The sequence below is a fragment of the Mobula hypostoma genome, chromosome 10 (assembly GCF_963921235.1).
Source record: "Mobula hypostoma chromosome 10, sMobHyp1.1, whole genome shotgun sequence".
Lineage (NCBI taxonomy): Eukaryota > Metazoa > Chordata > Chondrichthyes > Myliobatiformes > Myliobatidae > Mobula > Mobula hypostoma.
This window is the reverse complement of record NC_086106.1, coordinates 39,088,829-39,114,237: the sequence shown is the minus strand read 5'-3', so window position 1 is coordinate 39,114,237 and position 25,409 is coordinate 39,088,829. Positions and strand designations below refer to the sequence as shown.

The window sequence follows — 25,409 nt, the reverse complement described above, 5'->3', positions numbered from 1 at the left end:
GAGGATGCTGAGTATCTGATATATCACTGTGGGTATCTGAGGATGCTGAGTATCTGATATATCACTGTGGGTATCTGAGGATGCTGAGTATCTGATTAGATGCTTATCTGATATACTTGGGTATCTGAGGATGCTGAGTATCTGATATATCACTGTGGGTATCTGAGGATGCTGAGTATCTGATATATCACTGTGGGTATCTGAGGATGCTGAGTATCTGATATATCACTGTGGGTATCTGAGGATGCTGAGTATCTGATATATCACTGTGGGTATCTGAGGATGCTGAGTATCTGATATATCACTGTGGGTATCTGAGGATGCTGAGTATCTGATATATCACTGTGGGTATCTGAGGATGCAGAGTATCTGATTATCACTGGGTATCTGAGGATGCTGAGTATCTGATATATCACTGTGGGTATCTGAGGATGCTGAGTATCTGATATATCACTGTGGGTATCTGAGGATGCTGAGTATCTGATATATCACTGTGGGTCTGAGGATGCTGAGTATCTGATATATCACTGTGGGTATCTGAGGATGCTGAGTATCTGATATATCACTGTGGGTATCTGAGGATGCTGAGTATCTGATATATCACTGTGGGTATCTGAGGATGCTGAGTATCTGATATATCACTGTGGGTATCTGAGGATGCTGAGTATCTGATATATCACTGTGGGTATCTGAGGATGCTGAGTATCTGATATATCACTGTGGGTATCTGAGGATGCTGAGTATCTGATATATATCACTGTGGGTATCTGAGGATGCTGAGTATCTGATGTATCACGATGGGAATCTGAGGATGCTGAGTATCTGATATATCACTGTGGGTATCTGAGGATGCTGAGTATCTGATATATCACTGTGGGTATCTGAGGATGAGTATCTGATATATCTGAGGATGCTGATATCTGATATCACTGTGGGTATCTGAGGATGCTGAGTATCTGATATATCACTGTGGGTATCTGAGGATGCTGAGTATCTGATATATCACTGTGGGTATCTGAGGATGCTGAGTATCTGATATATCACTGTGGGTATCTGAGGATGCTGAGTATCTGATATATCACTGTGGGTATCTGAGGATGCTGAGTATCTGATATATCACTGTGGGTATCTGAGGATGCTGAGTATCTGATTATCACTGTGGGTATCTGAGGATGCTGAGTATCTGATATATCACTGTGGGTATCTGAGGATGCTGAGTATCTGATATATCACTGTGGGTATCTGAGGATGCTGAGTATCTGATATATCACTGTGGGTATCTGAGGATGCCGAGTATCTGATATATCACTGTGGGTATCTGAGGATGCTGAGTATCTGATATATCACTGTGGGAATCTGAGGATGCTGAGTATCTGATATATCACTGTGGGTATCTGAGGATGCTGAGTATCTGATATATCACTGTGGGTATCTGAGGATGCTGAGTATCTGATATATCACTGTGGGTATCTGAGGATGCTGAGTATCTGATATATCACTGTGGGTATCTGAGGATGCTGAGTATCTGATATATCACTGTGGGTATCTGAGGATGCTGAGTATCTGATATATCACTGTGGGTATCTGAGGATGCTGAGTATCTGATATATCACTGTGGGTATCTGAGGATGCTGAGTATCTGATATATCACTGTGGGTATCTGAGGATGCTGAGTATCTGATATATCACTGTGGGTTCTGAGGATGCTGAGTATCTGATATGATTATCACTGTGGGTATCTGAGGATGCTGAGTATCTGATATATCACTGTGGGTATCTGAGGATGCTGAGTATCTGATATATCACTGTGGGTATCTGAGGATGCTGAGTATCTGATATCACTGTGGGTATCTGAGGATGCTGAGTATCTGATATATCACTGTGGGTATCTGAGGATGCTGAGTATCTGATATATCACTGTGGGTATCTGAGGATGCTGAGTATCTGATATATCACTGTGGGTATCTGAGGATGCTGAGTATCTGATATATCACTGTGGGTATCTGAGGATGCTGAGTATCTGATATATCACTGTGGGTATCTGAGGATGCTGAGTATCTGATATATCACTGTGGGTATCTGAGGATGCTGAGTATCTGATATATCACTGTGGGTATCTGAGGATGCTGAGTATCTGATATATCACTGTGGGTATCTGAGGATGCTGAGTATCTGATATATCACTGTGGGTATCTGAGGATGCTGAGTATCTGATATATCACGTGGGTATCTGAGGATGCTGAGTATCTGAAAAATCACTGTGGGTATCTGAGGATGCTGAGTATCTCTTCTATCACTGTGGGTATCTGAAGATGCTGAGTATCTGATATATCACTATGGGTATTGGAGGATGCTGAGTATCTGATATATTACTGTGGGTGTCTGAGGATGCTGAGTATCTGATATTTCACTGTGGGTATCTGAGGATGCTGAGTATCTGATATATCACTGTGAGTATTGGAGGATGCTGAGTATCTGATATATCAGTGTAGGTATCTGAGGATGTTGAGAATCTGATATATCACTGTGGATAACTGAGGATGTTGAGTATCTAATATATCACTGCGCGTGTCTGAGGTTGCTGAGTATCTGATATAAAGCACTATGCTATCTCTGTATGTGGAGTCCTTTCATTTGCACTGTCAGAGGCTGGTTTTAGTTATAGAGTTGGTTTTGGTTATGACTGTCACAGTGACCTTGCATGTATCAATTGTTATCATTACACCGTGTTCTGAGTTACTGTCAGATAAAATAAGAATGCAGAATAAATTGTTTAGCTGCTGAAAAGGTGCAGTGTAGGTAGATAACAAAGTGGAAGATCATGATGAGGTAGATTGTGAAGGAATGTTATTGTACAAGATGGCTATTTTAAAGCCCGATAAACCTTGTCCTTGAGCTTGTTGCTGTATGGTTTCCAGCTTTTGTATCTTCTGCCTGAGGGGAGAGGGGAGAAGACAGAAAGTCCGAGGTGGGTGGGGTGCAGAAAAGGAGCTGAAGGAGCAACTCACAACACAAACTACAAACCTATCTCTTCTGTCCAGCACCTCCTGATCCATAGTTCTATTTACATCATCAGGTACTCCACAAATGGGGTGGAGGCAAGTTATCTCCAGTAGCCAAACATTGCTTGGGAAGACTACCCTGAAAACCCCCCTGGGATTCTAAACTCAAGACACTGTGGTAAAGCTGGTAGAGCCACGGCCTCCAGCTTCTGGTTCAATCCTGATCTTGGCTACTGTCTGCATGGAGTTTGCAGTAACCACCCAGTTGTACTAAACCAAATTCACCCAGCAGTCCCAAATTCTTAGCCCCACATTTTACCAGGGATAATTTACAATGGCTAATGAACACACCAACCTAAATGTCTTTGGGATGTGGGGGAGAAAGCATCAGACCCAGAAGAAATCCATGCTGTCACAGGGAGAACTTGCAAACTCCACGCAGAGAGCTGCCGAAGTCAGGACTGAGTGTCCCAAAGACAGTCATGTTGGAAGCGTAATTGATCACAGTAAATTGTCCCAGGTGTATGGGTGAGGGTAAAATTTGGGCCAGAGTGTTCAGGAATGTGGGGAGACTGAAAATGGGATTAGTGTAGGATGAGTACAAATAGGCAGATGTGGCAAACTCCATTTGTCCATCAACCGGGGCAATTTTCCCCCCACCCAATCCATACACCAGGAGCAATTTCCCACCCCAATCCTTACACTGGGGCAATTTCCCACCCCAATCCATACTTCAGGGGCAGTTCCCCACCCCAATCCATACATCAGGGGCAATTCCCCCTCCATCCCGTGTACCAGGGACTATTCCCCCTCCATCCCATGTACCAGGGCAATTCCCCACCCCAATCCATACACCAGGGGCAAATCCCCCTCCATCCCGTGTTCCAGGGCAATTCCCCACCCCAATCCATACAACAGGGGCAATTCCCCACCCCAATGCATACACCAGGGGCAATTTCCCCTCCATCCCGTACACCAGGGACTATTCCCCCTCCATCCCGTGTACCAGGGCAATTCCCCCTCCCCCATCCATACACCAGGGACAATTTACCCCCCCACCCCATCCATACACCAGGAACAATTTACCCCCCCACCCCATCCATATACCAGGGGCAATTTAATCCCCCACCCCATCCATACACTAGGGACAATTTACCCCCCCACTCCATCCATATACCGGGGGCAATTTAACCCCCCACCCCATCCATATACCAGGGGCAATTTAACCCCCCACCCCATCCATACACCAGGGACAATTTACCCCCCCACTCCATCCATATACCGGGGGCAATTTAACCCCCCACCCCATCCATACACCAGAGACATCTCCCCCCACCCGCCAGACAGAAGTACAGAAGCCTGAAGGCATGTCCCACCTGACAAAAGGTTAGCTTCAACCCCACTGTTCTAAATCTATTGGATGGAGCACTTACACAGTAAGATGGACTCTTGATCTCACTATCGACCTCGTTTATGGCCTTGCATCTTATTTTCTCTCTCTCTCTCTCTGTGTTACTGTTACACTTTATTCTGCACTCTGTTTTCCCCTCTTCTCTTTCAATATACTGACGTGATGGCATGCAAAACAAAGCCTATCATAGTAATTGTGATAAACATGTATCAATGACTAGTTACAGAAAAGAGTCCGACAATAATTTGTGAAAGGCACCATGAGGATAATATTGAAGGTAATTTAGGAAATCGCTCAGACATTTTTAGGTCTATTACATTCACTGCCAAACACGCAAAGACTGAATGGGACCAAGGGACCAATAACAATGAAATTTAAAGTAATTAATAATAGTCGAGAGAAAGTGGTGTAAGATTAAGGAACAAATTTCCTGTGCCTTTTAACTTGCTCCCCAGAGTTTAGAAAAGGGTGCACAGAGGGACAGCAGATTCCACAGTTCCTAGAAAATGGAACAATCCCAGTAGAATGAAAGGGATGAGGATGTGACAAAGTTATTTAAAGAAAGAGGAAGTGAAAAATAGGGAGGGGTTGAGCGGATCAGGCCATTGTTAGTAATGTGTTGGAATCCATCTACCAACTTAGAAAATCATAATGTCATCAAGCATAATCAACTGGTTTCCTGAAGAGAAAATTGTATTTGACAAATTTCATAGAATTATTGAGGATGAATAAGGCGAGACAAGTGAATCTCTTGAAATAAGGCACTGAATAATGTAGCACACCAGATAAGGCATGGTGGTGGGTTTGCAGAGTAGGTCAGGGTCAGAAAGAAGGAAGTATCAGTAAATCGAAGGTGCTAGAAGTAGAAGTCAGCCAGGCAGCATCTGCGGTGAGAGAAATACGATTAATGTTTCTGCTCAAGGACACAGGTGCTGACTGAGCTGCTTCGCTGCCCTGCCATTTTTATTTTATTGTTGGCATATCATCATTACTAATAAATGCAACAGGAAATTCAGGAAAAGATTCTTGTCTCAGTGAGTGGTAGGGACATGAAACTCACTCCCACAGGAAGTGGCTAGTTTTGATGAGAAGTTATGTGAAAGACAAGTGCAAATTAGTTGGGAGAGATGATGCTGGAGAGCTAGGAATACAAGTATATACAGTGCCTATAAAAAGTATTCGCCCGTCTTGGAAATTGTCATGTTTTATTGTTTTACAACATTGAATCACAGCAGATTGAATTTGGCTTTTTTGACACTGATCAACAGAAAGACGTTCATGTCAAAGTGAAAACAGATCTCTACAAAGTGATCTAAATTAATTGCAAATATAAAACACAAAATAATTGACTGCATAAGTATTCACCCCTTTCATGTCAATATTTAGTTGATGCACCTTTGGCAGTAATTACAGCCTTGAGTCAGTGTGGATAGGTAGATAGCTTTGCACATCTGGACACTACAATTTTTCCCCAATCGTCCAGCCACAAATTCTCAATCGTATTGAGGCCTGGACTCTGACATGGCCTCTCCAGGACATTAACTTTGTTGTTTTTAAGCCATTCCTGTGTAGCTTTGGCTTTATGCTTGGAGTCATTGTCTTGCTGGCAAACAAATCTTCTCTCAAGTTGCAGTTCTCTTGAAGTCTGTATTAGCTTTCTTCCAGTATTTCCTTGTATTTTGCTGCATTCATTTTACCCTCTACCTTCACAAGCCTTACAGGGCCTGCTGCAGTGAAGCATCCTACAGTATGATGCAGCCACCACCATGCTTCATGGTAGGGATGGTTTGTTTTTGATGATGTGCTGTGTTTGGCTTATGCCAGCCATAGCATTTAGTCTGATATCCAAAAAGCACAATTTTGGTTTAATCGGACCATAGAACCTTCTTCCAGCTGACTTCAGAGTCTCCCACATGCCTTCTGGCAAACTCTAGTCAAGATTTCATGAGAGTTTTTTTTCTACAGTGACTTTCTCTTTGCCACTCTCCCATAAAGCTGCGACTGGTGAAGTACCTGGGCAACAGTTGTTGTATATGCAGTCTCTCCCATCTCAGCCACTGAAGCTTGTAACTCAGCCAGAGTTGTCACAGGTCTCTTGGTGGTCTCCCTCACTAGCCCCTCCTGGTACAGTCACTCTGTTTTTGAGGATAGCCTGTTCAAGGCAGATCTTTCAAGAATTGATAGATTCTGCATTGTACCGGATGACTAGAAAATTGCTAATGTTACTCCACTCTTTAAGAAGGGTGGGAGGCAACAGAAAGGAAACTATAGACCTGTTAGCCTGACATCAGTGGTTGGGAAGTTGTTGGAATCAATTGTTAGGGATGAGATTACAGAGTACCTGGAAGTACATGAGAAGATAGGCCAAAGCCAGCATGGTTTCATGAAAGGAAAATCCTGCTTGACTAACTTACTGCAATTTTTTGAGGAAATTACAAGCAGGGTAGACAAAGGATTTGCAGTAGATGTGGTGTACTTGGATTTTCAGAAGGCCTTTGACAAGGTGCTGCACATGACGCTGCTTAGCAAGATAAGAGCCCATGGAATTACAGGGGAGTTACTAGCATGGGTGGAGCATTGGCTGATCGGCAGAAAACAGAGAGTGGGAATAAAGGGATCCTATTCTGGCTGACTGCCAGTTACCAGTGGAGTTCCACAGGGGTCGGTGTTGGGACCGTTGCTTTTTACGATGTATGTCAATGATTTGGACTAGGGTATTAATGGATTTGAGGCTAAATTTGCCAATGATACAAAGATAGGTGGAGAAGCGGGTAGTGTTGAGGAAACAGAGAGCCTGCAGAAAGACTTAGATAGTTTAGGGGAATGGGAAAAGAACTGACAAATGAAATACAATATTGGAAAGTGTATGGTCATGCACTTTGGTGGAAGAAATAAATGGGTAGACAATTATTTAGATGAGGAGAGAATTCAAAATGCAGAGATGCAAAGGGACTTGGGAGTCCATGTGCAGGATACCCTAAAGGTTAACCTCCAGATTGAGTTGGTAGTGAAGAAGGCGAATGCAATGTTGGCATTCATTTCTAGAGGTATAAAATATAAGAGCAGGAATGTGATGTTGGCATTCATTTCTAGAGGTATAAAATATGAGAGCAGGAATGTGATGTTGAGACTCTATAAGACACTCATGAGACCACATTTGGAGTATTGTGTGCAGTTTTGGGTTCCTTATTTTAGAAAGGATATACTGACATTGGAGAGGATTTAGAAGAGATTCACAAGAATGATTCCAGGAATGAAAGGTTTATCGTATGAGGAACATCTGGCAGCTCTTGGGCTGTATTCCCTCAAGTTCAGGAGAATGAGGGGGGAATCTCATAGGAACATTCCGAATGTTAAAAGGCCTTGAACAGATTAGATATGGCAAAGTTATTTCCCATGGTAGGGAAGTCTGGGACTTCAGGATTGAAGGATGCCCACTTGGAACAGAGATGCAGTGAAATTACTTTAGTCAGAGGGTGGTAAATCTGTGGAATTTCTTGCCACGAGCGGCTGTGGAGGCCAAGTCATTGGGTGCACTTAAGGCAGAGATAGATAGTTCTTGATTATCCAGGGCATCAAAGGGTATGGGGAGAAGGCAGGGGAGTGGGGATGACTGGAAGAATTGGATCAGTCCATGATTGAATGGCGGAACAGACTCGATGGGCTGAATGGCCTACTTCTGCTCCTATGTCTTATGGTCTTATTTACAGCTGTGCCATGTTCTTTCCATTTCTTGATGACCGACTTAACTGTACTCCAAGGGACATCCAGTGGCTTGAAAATTTTCTTGTATCCATCTCCTAACTTGTGTTTTTCAATAACCTTTTCATGGAGCTACTTCGAATGTTCTTTTGTCTTCATGGTGTAGTTTTTGCCAGGATACTGACTCAGCAGCGATTGGACCTTCCAGATACATATTTATATGTATCCAGATACATATAGTGTATATTTACTACGGTCAATGAAACACCTTGACTGCGCACAGGTGATCTCCATTTAACTGATTATGTGACCTCTAAAACCAATTGGCTGCAGCAGTGATGATTTGGTGTGTCATATTAAAGGGAGTGAATACTTATGCAATCAATTGTGTTTTATATTTTCTAATTAATTTAGATTACTTTGTGGAGATCTGTTTTCACTTTGATGTGAAAGAGTCTTTTTCTGTTGATCAGTGTCAGAAAAGCCAAATTAAATCCACTGTGATTCAATGTTGTAAAACAATTAAACATGAAAACTTCAAAGGAGGAGGTGAATACTTATTATAGGCACTGATTTTCCTGAAAACATAGATAAGTTATTAAACATTTATGACACATTTGCCTTCATTTTCAGGGCATTGAGTACAAGCGTTGGCACATCATGTTACAGCTTGGTGAATATTGTGGGCAATTCTGGCCGCCGTACTTAGGAAGGATGTGATTAAGTTAGAGAGGGTGCAGAAAAGATTCACAATGATGTTCCAGGACTGGAGGACTTGAGTGGAGAGGAGAAACTGGATAGACTGGGACTTTTTTTTCTGGGGTGAAAGTGAATGAAGAGTTTTCCTGTTAATGGGAACAAGTTCCTTCCGATAAGCTCACCCATGATATTGCAAGTGCTCTCAAATTTCCTGCTCAGATCTCATGGAAAGTTATAGGAAACATCAAGTAATATGTCAATGAAACATGTAATAGACCTGGCACTTTACAGTTTCATTGAGCCAGATTCAATCCAGTGTTATCCAACAAGAGGATCTCATCATCTCAACTTTCCTGTTCGAATGTGTAATGTGCATTGGACGCTTGACAGAAGGGAGGCTTCGCACCATATGGTATTCACCCCAGGTTCTGAAAGAAGTGGCTGAAGAGATTGTGAAGGCATTAGTAATGATCTCCTGATTCTGGAAGACTGGAAGATTGCAAATGTTATTCCACTCTTCAAGAAGGGAGAGAGGCAGAAGAAAGGAAATTATAGGCCAGTTAGTCTGACCTCAGTGGTGGGTACATGTTGGAGTCAAATGTTAAGGATATGGTTTCAGTGTACTTGGAGGCACATGATAAAATGAGACATGGTTTCCTCAAAGGAAAATCTTGCCTGCCAAATGTGTTGGAATTCTTTGAAGAGATAACATGCAGGATAGACAAAGGAGCATCAGCTGATGTTGTGCACTTGGATTTTCAGAAGACCTTTGACAAAGTGCCACACATGAGGATGCTTAACAAGCTACAAGCCCATGGTATTACAGGAAAGTTACTAGCATGGATAAAGCAGTAGCTGATTGGCAAGAGACAAAGAGTGGGAATAAAGGGAGCCTTTTCTGGTTGGCTGCTGGTGTCTAGTGGTGCTCCAAAGGTGTCTTTGTTGGGACTGATTCTTTTTACTTTATATGTCAATGATTTGCATGATAGAATTGATGGCTTTGTTGCAAAGTTTGTGGACGATATGGTGATAGGTGGAGGGGCAGGTAGTTTTGAGGAGGTAGAAAGGCTACAGAAGGACTTAAACATATTAAGAGAATGGGCAAAGAAGTGGCAGATGGAATACATTGTCAAAAATTGTATGGTCATGCACTTTGGTGGAAGAAATAAAAGGGTTGACTATTTTCTACAAAATACAAAATACAAAAATCTGAGGTTCAAAGGGATTTGGGAGTCCTTGTGCAGGATTCCCTAAAGATTAATTTTGCAGTTTGAGTCTGTAGTGAGGAAGGCAAGTGCAATGTTAGCATTGATTTCATGAGGACTAGAATATAAAAACAAGGATGTAATGTTGTGACTCTATAAAGCACTGGTGAGGCCTCACTTGGCCTACTGTGGCAGTTTTAGGCCCCTTATCTTAGAAAGGATGTGCTGAAATTGGAGAAGGTTAAAAGGAGGTTCACGAAAATGATCACATTTCCCATGGTGGAGGAGTCTAAGACCAGAGGACACAGCCTCAGAATAGAGGAGCATCATTTTAGAATGGAGATGAGGAGGAATGTCTTTAGCCAGAGAGTGGTGAATCCATGGAATTTACATAGAAACATAGAAAACCTACAGCACAATATAGGCCCTTCAGCCCACAATGCTGTGTTGAACAGTACTTACTTTAGAAATTACCCAAGGTTACCCATAGCCCTCTATTTTTCTAAGCTCCATGTACCTATCCAAGAGTCTCTTAAAAGACCCTATCGTATATGCCTCCACCACCGTCACTGGCAGCCCATTCCACGCACTCACCACTCTCTGCGTAAAAAAACTTACTCCTGACATCTCCTTTGTACCTGCTTCCAAGCACCTTAAAACTGTTCCCTCTCGTGTTAGCCATTTCAGCCCTGGGAAAAAGCCTCTGACTATCCACACGATCAATGCCTCTCATCATCTTATACACCTCTATCAAGTCACCTCTCATCCTCTGTCTCCAAGGAGAAAGGGCCGAGTTCACTCAACCTATTCTCATTAGGCATGCTCCCCAATCCAGGCAACATCCTTGTAAATCTCCTCTGCATCCTTTCTATGGTTTCCACATCCTTCCTATAGTGAGGCGACCAGAATTGAGCACAGCACTCCAAGTGGGGTCTGACCAGGGTCCTGTATAGCTGCCACATTACCTCTCGGCTCTTAAACTCAATCCCACGATTGATGAAGGACAATGCACCGTATGCCTTCTTAACCACAGAGTCAACCTGCGCAGCAGCTTTGAGTGTCCTATGGACTCAGACCCCAAGATCCCTCTGATCCTCCACACTGCCAAGAGTCTTACCATTAATACTATATTCTGCCATCATGTTTGACTTACCAGAATGAACCACTTCACACTTATTTGGGTTGAACTCCATCTGCCACTTCTCAGCCCAGTTTTACATTCTGTGATTGTCCCACTGTAACCTCTGACAGCCCTCCACACTATCCACAACACCCCCAACCTTGTGTCATCAGCAAACTTGTTGCACAGGCAACTGTGGAGGCCAAGTGTTTATGTATATTTAAGGCAGAGGTTGATAGATTCATTGGTCAGGCCATGAAGGGATATGACAGGATGGATTTTTGTCCTCACAATCTATCTGGATGTGATCTTGCACATTATTGTTTACCTGCACTACTTCGGTAGTTTTACACTTTATTCTGCAGTGTTCTTGTTTTACCTCAGTGCACTGTGTAATGAATTCCCAGGATCCAAGTACATTTGACAAGGGGGCATCAATTTAAGATCAGGGGCAAGAGATTTAAAAGGGACATCAGTGACAGCTTCTTCACGCAGAGGGTGGAATGAGTGGCTGAGGCGGGCACATGAGTGACATTGAAAAGCCAGCTGAAGAAGTGTATGATTGGGAGGGCCAAATGCAGAATGATGGGATACACTTGTTGGGAGCCATAGCTGGGTCAGAGGACCTGCTTCCAACTATTTGACTTGAACTCAATGTGCCTCTGGCAAAGTACAAGTGTAGAAGGCAAGAGCCCTGAGAGATTGTCAGAGTTCGGTGTCCAGCTCCATGAAGAACTATCAATTCATGGAATAAGATTTGGCTAAGGACTTTTAAGAAAGAATTTAAACCTCATTAGCTCAAGTTCAAGTTGAAGTTTATTGCCATTCGAACATGCACATGTATACAGCTAAATGTAGCAATACTTCTTTGAGACCAAGGTGTAAAACGAAGTACAATATCACAGAGAGCACATAAAATTATATGAACATAATAAGATTAACAGATAATGTAAACATATTCTGCAGCTCTGCCTCCTACTCTACGACCAGTCACAACCTCCAAGATTGATCTGCTGGCAGAATTGGACTAGTCCATCAACCCCAGAGCCTTGCAGTCATACAGAATGGGAAGAGGCCCTTCGGCCCATTGACTCTGTCCACCATCAAGCCCCTCACTGATCCCACATTCCCAACAACCTCCACTTCACCAGATTCTAGCCCTCAGCCACCCACGAGAGACAACCTAGAGCAGCCAGCTACCGGACTGATCCGCACGGATTGGGGATGAAGGTGGAAACTGGAGACCTCCAGGGTCGCAGAGAGAAGGTGCAGAGGTCAGGTGGTCAGGGTCGAGTCCAGGTCACTGGATCAGTGAGGCAGCACCCCAGAGAGTGACAGAGTCAGGGGAGTTTCAGAAATACGGCAGAGGCGATTTGATACAATTTTTAACAGTTCAAGTAAATTTACTAAAACTCTCAGTCACATGACACTACCCAGAGATTCATTTTCTTGCAGTCAATCACATAAGGACAAAGAAATACAATAGAATCCATGAAAAACTGACAAGCAAGCAAGCAACTGACAAAGACGACGAAGTGTGCAAATACAAAAACAAACAAATAATAATAACACATCAATAAATAATACTGAGCATGGTCAGTACATAATACAGATCACGGGCTGTATATCAATAATACTGAGCATGGTCAGTACAAAAATAATACTGAGCACGGGCCGTATATCAATAACACCGAGCACGGGCCATTTATCAATAATTCTGTGCACAGGCCATTTATCAATAACACTGAGCACGGGCAATTTATCGATAACTCTGAGCATGGGCCGTATATCAGTAATACTGAGCATGGTCAGTACAAAAATAATACTGAGCACGGGCCGTTTATCAATAATTCTGAGCACGGTCAGAACATAAGTAATACAGAGCACGGGCCGTATATTAATAATACGGAGCACGGGCTGTATATCAATAATACTGAGCACAGGCCGTATATCAATAATACTGAGCACGGGCCGTTTATCAATAATTCTGAGCACGAGCCGTTTATCAATAATTCTGAGCACGGGCCGTTTAACAATAATTCTGAGCACGGGCCGTTTATCAATAATACTGAGCACGGGCCCTATATCAATAATTCTGAGCACGGTCAGAACATAAGTAATACAGAGCACGGGCCGTTTATCAATAATTCTGAGCATGGGCCGTTTATCAATAATACTGAGCACGGGCCGTATATCAATAATTCTGAGCACGGGCCGTTTATCAATAATACTGAGCATGGTCAGTACATAAATAATACTGAGCACGGGCCATTTATCAATAATTTTGAGCACGGTCAGTACATAAATAATACAGAGCATGGGCCGTTTATCAATAATTCTGAGCATGGGCCGTTTATCAATAATACTGAGCACGGGCCGTATATCAATAATTCTGAGCACGGGCTGTATATCAATGATACTGAGCACATGCTGCATATCAATAACACTGAGTATGAGCCACATATCAATGATACTGATCACGTGCCATATATCAATAATACTGAGCACGGACCATTTATCAATAATTCTGAGCATGTGCCGTTTATCAATAATACTGAGCATGGTCAGTACATAAATAATACAGAGCATGGGCCGTTTATCAATAATACTGAGCATGGACCGTTTATCAATAATACTGAACACGGGCCGTTTATCAATAATTCTGAGCACGGGCCGTTTATCAATAATACTGAGCATGGGCCCTATATCAATAATACTGAGCACGGGCCGTATATAAATAATACTGAGCATGGGCCGTATATCAATAATTTTGAGCACGGTCAGTACATAAATAATTCTGAGCACGGGCCGTTCATTAATAATACTGAGCACGGGCCGTTTATCAATAATACTGAGCACGGGCCGTATATCAATAATACTGAGCACGGGCCGTTTATCAATAATTCTGAGCACGGGCCGTTTATCAATAATTCCGAGCACGGGCTGTTTATCAATAATTCTGAGCACGGGCCGTTTATCAATAATACTGAGCACGGGTCGTATATCAATAATACTGAGCACGGGCCGTTTATCAATAATACTGAACACGGGCCGTTTATCAATAATTCTGAGCACGGGCTGTTTATCAATAATACTGAGCACGGGCCGTTTATCAATAATACTGAACACGGGCCGTTTATCAATAATTCTGAGCACGGGCTGTTTATCAATAATACTGAGCATGGGCCCTATATCAATAATACTGAGCATGGGCCGGTTATCAATAATTTTGAGGACAGTCAGTACATAAGTAATTCTGAGCACGGGCCGTTCATCAATAATACTGAGCACGGGCCGTATATCAATAATACTGAGCACGGGCCGTTTATCAATAATCCTGAGCACGGTCAGAACATAAGCAATACTGAGCACGGGCCGTTTATCAATAATACTGAGCATGGGCCATATATCAATAATACTGACCACGGGCCTTATGTCAATAATAGTGAGCACGGGCTGTTTAGTAATAATACTGATCACAGGCCATATATCAATAATACTGACCACGGGCCGTATATGAATAATACTGAGCATGGGCCGTATATCAATAATACGGAGCATGGGCCGTATATCAATAGTATTGAGTACGGGCCGCATATCAATAATACTGAGCACTGAGAATGCACCATATATCAATAATACGGAGCATGGGACATATATCAATAATATCGAAAATGGGCCATATATCAATAATACTGAGCACTGGCTGTATATCAATAATACTGAGCACGGGCTGTATATCAATAATACTGAGCACATGCTGCATATCAATAACACTGAGTATGAGCCGCATATCAATGATACTGATCACGTGCCATTTATCAATAATACTGAGCACGGACCATTTATCAATAATTCTGAGCATGTGCCGTTTATCAATAATACTGAGCATGGTCAGTACATAAATAATACTGAGCACGGGCCATTTATCAATAATTTTGAGCACGGTCAATACATAAATAATACAGAGCATGGGCCGTTTATCAATAATACTGAGCATGGACCGTTTATCAATAATACTGAGCATGGACCGTTTATCAATAATTCTGAGCACGGGCCGTTTATCAATAATACTGAGCACGGGCCGTATATCAATAATTCTGAGCATGGGCTGTATATCAATAATACTGAGCACATGCCGCATATCAATAACACTGAGTATGAGCCACATATCAATGATACTGATCACGTGCCGTATATCAATAATACTGAGCACGGACCGTTTATCAATAATTCTGAGCATGTGCCGTTTATCAATAATACTGAGCATGGTCAGTACATAAATAATACAGAGCATGGGCCGTATATAAATAATACTGAGCACGGGCTGTATATCAATCATTCTGAGAACGGGCCGTCTATCAATAATACTGAGCATGGGCCGTATATCAATAGTACTGAGCACGGGCCGTATATCAATAGTACTGAGCACGGACTGTATATCAATAATACTGAGCACGGGCTTTATATCAATAATACTGTTCATGGGCCGTATATTTATAATACTAAGCACAGCCCTTATATCAATAATGCTGAGCACTGAACACGGGCCGTATATCAATAATACTGAACATGGGTCATTTATCAATAATATTTAGAACAGCTGTGTATCAATATTACTGAGCACAGCCATAGATGAATAGTACTGAGCAGGGGCCGTATATCAATAATACTGAGCACGGGCCATATATCAATAATACTGCGCACTGTGTATGGGCCATATATCAGTAAAGCTGTGCATGGGCTGTATATTTATAATACTGTGCACAGGCCATATATCAATAATACTGTGCACAGGCTATATATCAATAATACTGAGTATGGGCCATATATCAGTAATACTGAGCACAGGTCATATATCAATAATACTGTGCATTGGCCATTTATCTATAATACTGAGTACGGGCTGTATATCAATAATACCGAAAACGGGCCATATATCAATAATACTGGGCACGGGCCGTATAATAATACTGACCACGGGCTGTATATCAATAATACTGAAAATATGCCGTATATCAATAATACTGAAAACGGGCCATATAGCAATAATACTGAACACGGGCCGTATATCAATAATACTGATCAGAGACCGTATATCAATAATACTGATCACTGGCCGTATATCAATAATACTGATCACAGGCCGTATATCAGTAATATTGAACACATGAGTTTTAAAGCCCTTGAAAGTGACTTGATAGATTGTGTTCTGTGGTCCGTTTAGTGCTGAGGTGACTGAAGTTCTCTATGCTGGTTCAGGAACCTGATGGTTAAACTGTAATAACTGTTCCTGATCCTAATGGTGTGGGTCCTGAGGCTCCTGAACCTCCTGCCTAATGGCAGCAGTGACAAGAGTGCATGCCTGTCTCTTGGGGGGGGCGGTCTTTGATGATGGATGCTGCTTTCTTGTGGCAGTGCTCCTTGTAGATGTGCTGAATTACAGTCAGGGCTTTTACTATGATGGGCTGGGCTAGAATCACTCTTTGTAGACTTTTCTGTTCTTTGGCATTGGTGTTCCCAAACCAGGCTGTGATACAACCAGCCCGGATACTCTCCACTGTGCCTGTATAAAGTGTTGTAGTATGTTCAACCAGGCGCCAGGATGAATAGTATGAACAGTGTCAGCCAGCCCGGCCGATGTTTTAACACCTCAGTATGGCCAAGGTCCAGTTTCCCATACGATGTTGGAAGGCACTTTCCACATTGGTCTTCACTATCTCCAGCTGTGCTTGTCTCTAGGGGCACGCAAAGTCACAACCGGGTCAGCTGGTGTTGGAAACTCGTGATAAGCATTTGCAATTAAACTCACAGCAACTGCATCCTCAGGTGTATCTTCTTGCCTTAGCCCATCAAATTCCCCGAGCCCCAGACCTGTGGAATAGATCCTGTGTATTCATTAACTGAACAGAGCCTGTGTACTGACACTCAGAGAATAAACAAGCTGTGTCTTAGAACAAAGTACACTACAGCAAAGTTCAGCTCACAATGTTGTACTGAACTTTTAATCCAATTCACAATTAATCTAACCTTCCCTCCTACACAGCCCATAATCTTCCATTTTTCTTTCATCCATGTGCCTGTCCAAGAATCTCTTACATATATATCCCTGATGTATCTACTGCTGACATCCCTCCTAATCTGTTACATATATATTTAGATTAGATTATGAAGACACGTAGTCCTTTTTTATTGTCATTTAGTAATGCATACATTAAGAAATGATACAATATTTCCTCCAGTGTGATATCACAAAACACAGGACAGACCAAGACTGAAAAAACTGACAAAACCACATAATTATAACATATAGTTACAAAAGTGCAACAATACCATAACTTGATGAAGAAGTCCACGAGCACAGTAAAGTTCAAAGTTTCTCAAATGTCCCACATCTCACGCAGACGGGAGAAGGAAGAAAAACTCTCCCTGCCATGCCGACCACAGTCCAACTCTGAGTCATCTGAAAACTTCGACCTCTGATCAGCTCTCCGACACCGAGTCCTGAGCGCCATCTCTGTCCGAACGATTCGACCTCCTGCTCGGTCGCCAAAAGCAGGCAAGGCTGAGGATTTTGAGGCCTACGCTCTAAAAGATTCCCGACCACACAGTAACGACAGCAGTGAACGAGCGTTTCAGAAATTTCTCCAGATGTTCCTCTGTGCTTTCATGTCCATTCTCCATCAAATCAGAATTGTCCACGGCCCCTATTTAACAGATACGATATCATTTTTCACCGGAGGGCTGTGCACGCTCAGGCGCGCCACCATCTTCTCCCTCCCGATGGAGAAGGTAGATATATCCCTGATGTATCTACCTCTGACGTCCCTCCTAATCTCTTATATATATATTCCTGATGTATCTGCCTCTGACACCCCTCCTAAACTTTCCTCCATTCACCTTAAAAGAATGCCCTCTGGGATTAGCCATTGCCACCCAGAGAAAACAGCACTGGCTGTCCACTCTATCTTTGTCTGTTATAATCTTAATCAAGTCACCTCTCATTCTCCTTTGCTCCAAAGTGAAATGCCCTAACTTGGTCAACCTTGCTAAGACATGCTCTCTAATCCAGGCAGCCATCTGGTAAATCTTCTCTGCACCCTTTCTAAAGCTTCCACATCCTTCCTATAATGAGGCAACCAGAACTGAACACAATACTTCTAGTGTGGTCTGGTCAAAGTTTTATAGAACTTCAATTCTACCTCGTAGCTCTTCCACTTAACACCATACACCTTTTTAACCATGCATCAACTTGCTTGGCAACTTTGAGGGATCTATGGGACATGGACCCCAAAGTCCCCCTGTTCCTCCACACTGCTAAGAATCCTGCTTTTCACCTTTAGTCTGACTTCAAACTTGTCCTTCCACAGTGTATCAGTTCATACTTTTCTGGATTGAACTCAATCTGCTATTTCTCAGCCCAGCTCTGCATCCTGTCAATGTTCCATTTTTACCTACGGCAACCTTCTACACTATCCACAACACTGCCGATCTTTGTGACATCTGCAAATTTACTAAGTCACCCTTCCGCTCCCTCATCCAAGTCATTTATAAAAATCACAAAGAGTAGGGGTCGCAGACAGATCTCTGCAGAACACCACTGGTCATGGACCTCCAGGCAGAACTTGCACTCCGACCCTTAGCTTTCTGTAGGCTAGCCAGATCAAAGTTCCCACGGATCCCATGTCTCATGGTTTTTTTGTTGAGCCTTCTACAGGGAAATGATATATAATGATATACTGTAGTGAGCATCTTGAATACTCCATTCAATGGTCCATTGGTATTGATTGAATCCATTTGCCTTGCTGCATTGCAGGCATCACGCAGGTACCGAAGGATGGTCACACCTCTCCCTCTGAACAGCCCCATGTGAGTACTGAACACAAAGCTGCTCTCTCCATGAACTGTGGGGTTCCTCCCGGTCGTCCTGTTTATTCCCACATCATCTCTGAGCACTGTGAAATGTCCCTGGTATGGAGATGAGCGGTAGGATTTGGTGGGAATCAAGGGGATAATGGGGAGGGTAACACAATGGAATTACTGCAGGATTGGTGTAAGTGGTTGGCAAATACTCAATGGGCCGAAAGGTCTGTTTCCATATTTGTAACTCTCTATGAATCAATGACCACAGTAGTGTAGCGGTTAGAACAACACTTTACAGTACCAGCGATCCAGGTTCAGTCCCCATCGCTGTCTATAAGGAGTTTGGATGTTCTCCCCGTGATCGCGTGGTTTTCACCCTGGTGCTCTGGTTGCCTCCCACATTCCAAAAACGCTGGTAGGTTAATTGGTCATTGACAATTGTCCTGTGGTTAGGCTGAGGTTAAATCGAGAGTTGTTGGGAGGCAGGGCTCAAAGGGCCAGAAGGGTCTGTTCCAAGCTGTATCTCAATAAATAAAAATGAGTGACTTATAGACGTAGATAGGTAGATGGATGCCCTACGAAACTCTTCACTGGTCATGTTGTCGGAACACCCTGAATCACAGTATCACGCAATCATCCTCTGCTTTCCTGAGCTGAGCTGATTTCTGACTCCTGTTTCCTCAGGTTCATGCAGTAGAGGAGAACGGCCACAGCCCCTCGAGACCTCAGCGGGCACTCCAGTCACTGGACAGAGCCATCAGCCTACGTAGTGAGGTAGGAGCCGTCCACCACGAGCTGCATCCTGGTGGCTCAGTGGGTAGACCGGGTTCGGACCTGACCTCCACAGAGTCTGTCCCGTGTCCATGTAGGCTTACCCCGACTGCTCCGGTCTCCCAAGGGTGCACGGTTCAGTTGTTTAATCGGCCTCTGTTGATAGTCCCAAGTGTGTAGGTGGGTGGTAGAATCTAGGGGGCGATGATGGGAATGTAGGATTAGTGTAAGTCGGTCGTTGATGGTCAGAAGGGCCTTTTCCTCTGCCATATCTCTCTGTGACTCCAACCCAAGGCTTGTCCTGAGTTGGAGGACAGTCCATGTGAGTGTGTGGGTGGGAGGAAGGAACGGGGCTTGTTTTGCTGTTGTTGTTTTGTTGCTTGTTGTGTTCTGTGTTGTTCTGCTGAGCACTGGGGGTATGTTGTGTCGGTGACAGGATGTGTGCTGACATTTGTGGGCTGCCCCCAGCACCTCCCTAGGGATGTTGGTTGTTAACGCAAGCAATACACTTCACTGTATGTTTTGACATCTAATTCTGGCTCTGATGAAGGTCAGTGGGATGAGTGGAGGGATGAAGAATGAATCCCTGACCTTTAACTAGAACCCCAACTTCACATAGAGAGTCACAGCAAAGTCAAGGAGCAGCTGGGACTTAGGACCAGTGACCAGCGGGCAGACCGGTTCTTCCCCCCACCACAGTTATGTGTCCTGGTCCTCAGAGTGGGAAGGTGTTAGCCTCTCACTCTCTCTCCCCTCTCTCTCACTATGTCTCACTCTGTCTTCTCCCCCATCTGCCCCATCCCTTCTATACAGACCCTCCGCAGACTGCTCAGCTGTGACTGACAAGTCCTCTTCAGCCTGTCTCAGCCACCACTGTTATTCAGGTTTGCTTGCTTGTCATCGGCTAAGCCATCTTTTTCCCTCTACACCGTCCCTTTCTCTGCAACCTGAAACTTATTTCTAATTTTATAGTTGGTTCCAATAAAAGATGATCAGTCTCAAATGTCTCTACTTCTCTCTCTGTTGATGCTACCTGACCTTCTGGGTGGTTCTGACATCTTCTGTTTTTATTTTAATCTCTAGAATCTGGACATTTTTTCTCAGACAAATTGGAACATAAGAGAAGTTCCTACCCTTTTGTTTAGGTGCCAAAAATTCCACTTTGTCTGATTGTTCCACATCCTAAATCTTCGTAACCACTCTTTGCTAACTATATAAAATCGTTGGATTCTGATGTTTTTGATCCAACTATTTTGGAAGTTAGGAAAGAAGCACAAAACTTTTTGCTTCACAATCGTTTTATTAAAAGTTGAACAGACAGTGACATACATCTACAAAGAAAAGAGAGAGAAAAGGGAAATAAGTTGGTACCAGCATGGAACAGCGACTTTTTTACCCACTAATGGAAAATTCCATTCAAATTTATAGATAAGAGTTAACTAATTAGAAGGCCATTATTCAAATAATGCAGAACAAAGAAGCATCCCGAGCTTTCCAGAATTATACTTTGTATAATGACTAGAGGCATATTAAACTTGCAAAAACATATTATAGCCACTAGGAAGCATTGTAAGCCATTACTTGTATACAAGTAATCATATAAAATACAAACTTGGAGACTGTTTGAGGAAGATCAATCCCAGAGAGACCTGGGAAGGGTGCTGCAGAGTAGAAGGAGGACGGATTAGGGTGATCTGGGAGGGGGAGCTGCAAACAGTTGAAGGCTATCGCTTTGTAGAATAAACACCATCGTAGATCATTTGGGATCTTTATCCAGTTGTGCACTCCAATTGTATCCCCCAAGTCCACTCACGCACCTACCCTAGTGTATAGAGGTAATGTTGCAACTATATAGGACCCTGGTCAGACCCCACTTGGAGTGCTGTGCTCAATTCTGGTTGCCTCACTACAGGAAGGATGTGGAAACCATAGAAAGGGTGCAGAGGAGATTTACAAGGATGTTGCCTGGATTGGAGAGCATGCCTTATGAGAATAGGTTAGGTGAACTCAGCCTTTTTTCCTTGGAGCGATGGAGGATGAGAGGTGACCTGATAGAGGTGTACAAGATGATGAGAGGCATTGATCAGGTGGATAGTCAGAGGTTTTATCCCAGGGCTGAAATGGCTAGTACGAGAGGGTACAGTTTTAAGGTGCTTGGGAGTAGGTACAGAGATGTCAGGTGTAGATTTTTTATGCAGAGAGTGGTGAGTGTGTGGAATGGGTTGCCGGCGGCGGTGGTGGAGGCAGAAACAATAGGGCCTTTTAAGAGACTCCTGGACAGGTATATGGGGCTCAGAAATATAAAGGGCTATGGGTAAATCTAGGTAATTTCTAAGGTAAGGACATGTTCGACTTTGTGGGCTGAAGGGCATGTATTGTGCTGTAGGTTTTCTATGTTTTTATGTTCTATGTTCTAACCCCTGCAGCACACTCTCCCACTATGATTACTAAATTCTCTCCGTATTCACCTTCTCTCTGTCTCACTTTCATCACCATTGCTGTCTTTTCAAAGTATCAGTGGTTTGGAAGGATGCTGGGTTTGTCTGAGGAGACTTTTCTGAATCACAGATACACAAGGAACTGCTTCATGAGGAGTTAAAACAATTTCTGCGGGTTAAGAAGAATCGCTGTGCTGATTTATTGCCTGAAGCTGACATGGAGACGGCGGGCCAGAGCCAGGTCGCCAAGGTAACCTGACCCAGCAATGCTTTGCTTAGCGATGTTCTGGGGCCAGTTATTGCAGTGATGTCCCTTCGGTGTCGTAAGCGTTCTCTTCTCTGACAGCCTGACGTCCCCACCTCCAACTCAGGGCAGATAGAACATAGAACAGTACAGGCCCTTCAGCCCACAACCGTTTAACCTACTCAGAAATCAATCTAAACCTTCCCTCCTATACAGCCCTCCATTTTTCTATAATCCATGTGCCTATCTAAGAGTTTGTTATATCTCCATAATGTATCTGCCTCTACCACCAACTCTGGCAGCATGTTCCACACATTTGCCACTTTCTGTGTAAATAAACTTATCTCAGACACTCCCCCATATTCCTTCCTCCAAACACCTTAAAATTATGTCCCCTTGTATTAGCCATTTCCACCTTGGGCAAAAGTCTCTGGCTGTCCACTCTATCTATACCTGTTATCATCCCACTATGTCTGCAGCTTCAAAGAATGGAGTCCATCAAAGACAGGAAGAGATTGTTCAACCACCCCAAACGTTCATTCCCGCCACCACTGGCACACGATGGCTGCCAAGTGTCACATCTTCAAAATGCACAGCACTTATTCACTCTCCCAACACCAAGAAGAGACACTGTTACATCTGTGTGGAGCAAGAATGACAACAGATTGGTATGATTAAATATTTTTACTGAGTCACATCAGTAACAGTACATGCTGGGCAACTTGCAGTGTTGGAGCGACGAACCGGGCCCTCCAAAGGTGTGCACAATTAGAAGCCCGCACGCAAGGCAAGAGAGCCCTTCGTCCATAGGAGGCCCAGTCAACTCACTGTGCAGTCAATCGGCCCTATGAGCATTTGCCACATACTTGCGATTGATCTCGCAATCGATCCGATGGAGTTCAGGCACCACCACCTCCAGGTTTCTCTCTGACCCCCCAGCTTGGGAATAATTCACCATTCTTGGATTATCATTGGATTTAAATCCTGGAATCTCCTGAAACAATGTTGTGGGAGGTCCTTTACTGGAGGAACTGCTCAGCCCAGCAGCAACGTCCAGTTAGCAATAATCAAAATAGAAACATAGAAAACCTACAGCAAAATACAGGCCCTTCGGCCCACAAAGTTCTGCCGAACATGTCCCTACCTTAGAAATTACTAGGTTTATCCATAGCCCTCTACTTTTCTAAGCTCCATGTATCTATCCAAAAGTTTCTTAAAAGGCCCTATCATATCTGCCTCCACCACCATTGCCGGCAGCCCATTCCACGCACTCACCACTCTCTGAGTAAAAAAACTTACCCCTGACATCTCCTCTGTACCTACTCCCCAGCACCTTAAACCTGTGTCCTCTTGTGGCAACCATTTCAGCCCTGGGAAAAGGCCTCTGACTATCCACATGAACAATGCCTCTCATCATCTTATACACCTCTGTCAGGTCACCTCTCATCCTCTGTCGCTCCAAGGAGAAAAGGTCGAGTTCACTCAATCTATTCTCATAAGGCATGCTCCCCAATCCAGGCAACATCCTTGTAAATCTCCTCTGCACCCTTTCTATGGTTTCCAGGTCCTTTCTATAGCGAGGCGACCAGAATTGAGCACAGTACTCCAAGTGGGGTCTGACCAGGGTCCTATATATTTGCAACACTACCTTGCAGCTCTTAAACTCAATCCCCGATTGATGAAGGCCAATGCACTGTATGCTTTCTTAACCACAGAGTCAACTTGCGTAGCAGCTTTGAGTGTTCTATGGACTCGAACCCCAAGATCCCTTTGATCCTCCACACTGCCAAGAGTCTTGCCATTAATACTATATTCTGCCATCATATTTGACCTACCAAAATGAACCACTTCACACTTATCTGGGTTGAACTCCATCTGCCACTTCTCAGCCCAGTTTTGCATCCTATGTGTCCCAATGTAACCTCTGTCAGCCCACAAATCCAGATAACTAACAAATTCAAACCAGTCTTGAGTAGTGGACATCTTATTGAACAGCTGCAGTTAAGGTTGTCCTGTTGTTTTGTTGGACTGCATATTTCTTGACTTTGAGCCTTGAATGATGAAGGAGCTGAGTCAGTACATGGTGTGTGACCTGTTTAACCTTTGTCACTAAGTTTCACTAGACTTCTTTTTAGCGCAGAGATGAGGAAGTATTTCTTTAGCCAGGCGTAGAATTTATTATCAAAGATGGCTGTGGAGGTCAAGTCCTTGGGTATAGTAAAAGCAGAGGTTGATAGGTTCTTAATTAGTAAGGGTGACAATAATTTTCTGATTAGTAAGGGTGACAATAATTTTCTGATTAGTAAGGGTGACAATAATTTTCTGATTAGTAAGGATAGCAAAGGCCACGTGGAGAAAGCAGGAGAATGCAGTCTAGAGGGAGAATAAATCAGCCAGGTCGGAATGGCAGAGCAGACTCAATGGGCTGAATGGCCTAATTCTGCTCCTATATCTTCTGATATTATGGTCTAACTTGCTTTCCCACTTGTAAGTGTCTCACATGCATCCTTTGGATATTTGAACCGCACAACAGCCGAGCAAGCTGCCTGGCTCCCTTTGGTCCATGGCTCCCGGCAGTCAGGTGCAGGAAAATTGATGCCATATTGCAAGAGTGGGAATGACTGGGAGGGGAGCATGCTTCTAACCCTCTCCCTCTCTCTGATCAGGAACCCAAGATGTCGGAGATGGTGGAATTGGTTGTGGAGACGGAGGCCCAGGTTGGAGCATCTGGATTCAGTGTGACGGGAGGAGGAAAGGATGGTATCTTTATCAAGGAGGTGCTGAAGGACTCGCGAGCTGCAAAGGCACTGAATCTGAAAGAGGGTGAGCTGCGTGTTAGGGGTAAGAGGGTCGGACCTGGAACTAAAGAGGTAATGTTGGCCTGAGGTAGTGGTGGAGGCAGGCACTTCCACAACATTTCACAAGTGTCCGCTCAATCACACCAGGGATTGTAA

The 25,409-nt window shown here is 43.6% G+C and overlaps 1 protein-coding gene across 5 annotated transcripts in view; it reads left to right on the top strand.

Moving 5' to 3' along the window:
* Window positions 1–25,409, top strand: part of LOC134352852 (neuroblast differentiation-associated protein AHNAK-like) — a 117,457-nt gene that overhangs the window by 69,505 nt on the left and 22,543 nt on the right. For 2 of the 5 annotated variants that reach the window (XM_063060365.1, XM_063060366.1), the window contains 3 exons: window positions 19,687–19,776; window positions 22,342–22,461; window positions 25,122–25,278. In XM_063060365.1, coding sequence (XP_062916435.1) covers window positions 22,429–22,461; window positions 25,122–25,278 — 190 coding nt within the window. In that variant the 5' untranslated portion in view covers window positions 19,687–19,776; window positions 22,342–22,428. Of the gene's footprint in view, window positions 1–18,955; window positions 19,009–19,686; window positions 19,777–22,341; window positions 22,462–25,121; window positions 25,279–25,409 lie in introns of all 5 variants that reach the window. The other 3 variants (XM_063060364.1, XM_063060367.1, XM_063060368.1) reach the window with 3 other exon arrangements.